This window comes from Natator depressus, chromosome 1, assembly GCF_965152275.1.
Source record: "Natator depressus isolate rNatDep1 chromosome 1, rNatDep2.hap1, whole genome shotgun sequence".
NCBI classification, from domain to species: domain Eukaryota; kingdom Metazoa; phylum Chordata; order Testudines; family Cheloniidae; genus Natator; species Natator depressus.
The window spans coordinates 237,842,580-237,845,321 of NC_134234.1; the positions used below are offsets into that span (position 1 = coordinate 237,842,580).

Consider the following 2,742-nt stretch of genomic DNA (forward strand, 5'->3'; position numbering starts at 1 on the left):
ACACTTCTGCTCCGGGGGGCCCAGGCCCAGCCTCCCGGCTGCACAGCCTCTCTCCGCTCCAGCCCACCCACCCGAGCTGCCGCAGACGGCTCAGTCTTGCTTCAGCTTCCCCGCCACTCACTCGGGGAGTCTCCTCGTTCCGCCTCTCCCCGCCCCCCGCGAGCCCCCTGGCAGCTCCCCGCCTCTCTCGCGCGTGGAGCCGCCGCCGCCGCGTTCTCCGGAGTCCGTGGAGCCGCTCCGGGACTGCGGCGGATCCAGGCCGGGTCTCCGCTCTCGCTGGCCCCCAGCCGCTGGCCCCAACCCTCGGTGCGGTCGGCCGGGGCTGGGCGCGGCCGGGGCCCGGGCCCCTCGCTCTGGGGCCGGGGAGGACAATGCACCGAGCTGTCTCCAACCAGCTCTCGGGCTCCTCCTCCTCCTCCTCCGGCTCCTTCCAGCCGCCGCCGCCCCCTGCTCACCCCGCCGCCGACCTGCAGCCCCTCTTCCTGGGCGGCCGCAGCCGGCGCGTGTCCGGCTCCAGCTCGGGCTCGGCCCGGGCCCGCAGCAGCAGCAGCAGCGGGGGCGAGGAGGAGGAGAGCATCAGCAAACCCCTGGTGCCGGCCCCGGCCGCGCCGGCCCCCGCAGCCTCCTCCCCGGCTTCCAGCAGCAGCAGCTCGGGCTGCAGCATGACGGCGGGGGAGCTGTACGGGGGCGCGGGCCCGGCCGGGGGGGCGGCGGCGGCCACCGCCGGAGGGCTGCTGTGGCCGGGCGGGGGCTCCGGCGGGTCGCGCTGGGGCTACAAGGCGCTGTCCCTGGTGCTGCTGCTGGGGCAGGGCGCGCTGCTGGACCTTTACCTGATCGCCGTCACCGACCTCTACTGGTGCAGCTGGATCGCCACCGACCTGGTGCTGGCGGCCGGCTGGGGCATCTTCTTCTGCCGCAACAGCCGGGCCCGGCGCCGGGAGCGCCCCCCGCCGGGTCACCCTCCGCCCCCGCCGCTGCACCCGCTGCTGCTGCACCCCCCGCACGGCGGCCGGGGCGCGGGCCGGGCTGGGGGCCCCCTGCGGGGCGGGGACTTCGCCTACGCGCACCTGGCCTGGCTGATCTACTCCATCGCCTTCACCCCCAAGGCGGCGCTGATCCTGGGCACCTCCATCCTGGAGCTGATCGAGCTGCGCCTGCCGCTGGGCATCACCGGCTTCCGCGTCACCCTGGCGCTCTCCGCCCCGCTGCTCTACTGCCTGCTGCGGGCCATCGGCCCCGACGGCGCCGGCCAGCTGCTGCTGCCGCCCCAGCCCCCGCCCCAGCACCGCGCCGCCGCCGCCTTCCTGGCCACCTGCCTCGACCTGCTGGACAGCTTCACCCTGCTGGAGCTGGTGCTGCAGCCCGGCCGCCCGGCCCCGCTGCCCGGCCCGCTGCGCTACCTGCTCATCGCCGTCTACTTCCTCTGCCTGGCCTCGCCCGTGCTCTGGCTCTACGAGCTCAGCGCCGCCCGGCCGCCCGGCGCCGCCCGCCTGGCCCTGCACCTGCTGCTGCCCGCCGGGCTGCTGGACGCGCCGCTGCTCGCCCTGCGCTGCCTCCTGCTGCTGCGCTACCAGCAGCCGCTCTCCGTCTTCATGCTCAAGAACCTCTTCTTCCTGGCCTGCCGCGGCCTCGAGGCCATGGAGACCTGCTGCCTGCTCCGCCCCGCCGCCGGGGGCGCCAAGTACAGCGCGGCCCCTGGCCCGGGGCCCGGCGCCGCCCAGCTCAGCCACTGCATCTCCGAGAACGACATGGGGCCCCACGGCTACGTCAACACCCTGGCGGTCAGCGCCCAGAACTGAACCGGGGCGGGGGGGCGGGGTAGCCGTCCGACCCCTGCGCCACCCCCGGCCAGAAACCTGGCCCCCTCTCCCCTCCCCGGCCAGGGACCCTGCCCCCTCCTCACCTGCCCCCAGTAGCCCTGCCCCTGCACTGTCCCCACCCAGGAACCCTGCCCCCTCATCCCACCCCTCTATTCACCTGCCCCCTCCGACCCCACTTTGCCATCTACTCACACCTAACCCTAAGCCATGGGGATGGATAGAGGGCTCAATCTTACCAGACCATAACTCCATCCCTTGCCCTTCATACCCATACCCCAAGCCCTCTCTTCTACATAACCAGCACTGACCTCTGCACTTACTACCAACCTCCTTGCTTCTCTACCAGTATTATGGGCTGGCCACATAGTGTTGAGGGGAAAGGAGGTTACCCCCATACCTATCTTTGCCCCTAAACTCTACCCCTTTCCTAATCTTGGGAGCTCTTTGAGCATTGGCCTGCTAAACCCAGGGTTTTGAGTTCAATCCTTGAGGGGGCCATTTAGGGATCTGGGGCAAAAATTGGGGATTGGTCCTGCTTTGAGCAGGGGGTTGGACTAGATGACCTCCTGAGGTCCCTTCCAAACCTGATATTCTATGAAAGCTCGACGTTCCAGAATGGAGGAGAGAGGGAAATTACGCAGCTAAACCTGTCCCCTGGCTGCCCTCATGAACTCAACCTCCTTGCACAGAGCTCCACACGCCTTTGCCTCCTCCCTGGCCTTGGGAGCTGATCTCTTTACTGTTCCCCTGTCTCTGAGAGGCCTCCTAACACTACTGCCTATGGGGACTGGGGAATAAAGAGGGGGATACCCACCTCCCAGAGATCACAGGGTAGAGGGAGGTTCCCCAACCATCCCCTGCCTTATCTACCTACCACTAAACTGGTCAGCTTTTCTGTACCAGTCCTTTGCTCCTGGCCGAC

The 2,742-nt window shown here is 69.5% G+C and overlaps 1 protein-coding gene across 1 annotated transcript; it reads left to right on the plus strand.

Annotated features, from left to right (window-relative positions):
- The first annotated feature begins 371 nt into the window (after positions 1-371).
- TMEM121B (transmembrane protein 121B) lies at positions 372-1,799 on the plus strand. Its single transcript, XM_074938810.1, has one exon. The coding sequence runs from the start codon at positions 372-374 to the stop codon at positions 1,797-1,799; it is 1,428 nt and encodes a 475-aa protein (XP_074794911.1).
- Positions 1,800-2,742: the final 943 nt, after the last annotated feature.

Excerpts from the sequence above, each read along its gene's own strand:
- TMEM121B (XM_074938810.1), top strand. The coding sequence starts at position 372 with ATGCACCGAGCTGTCTCCAACCAGCTCTCGGGCTCCTCCTCCTCCTCC.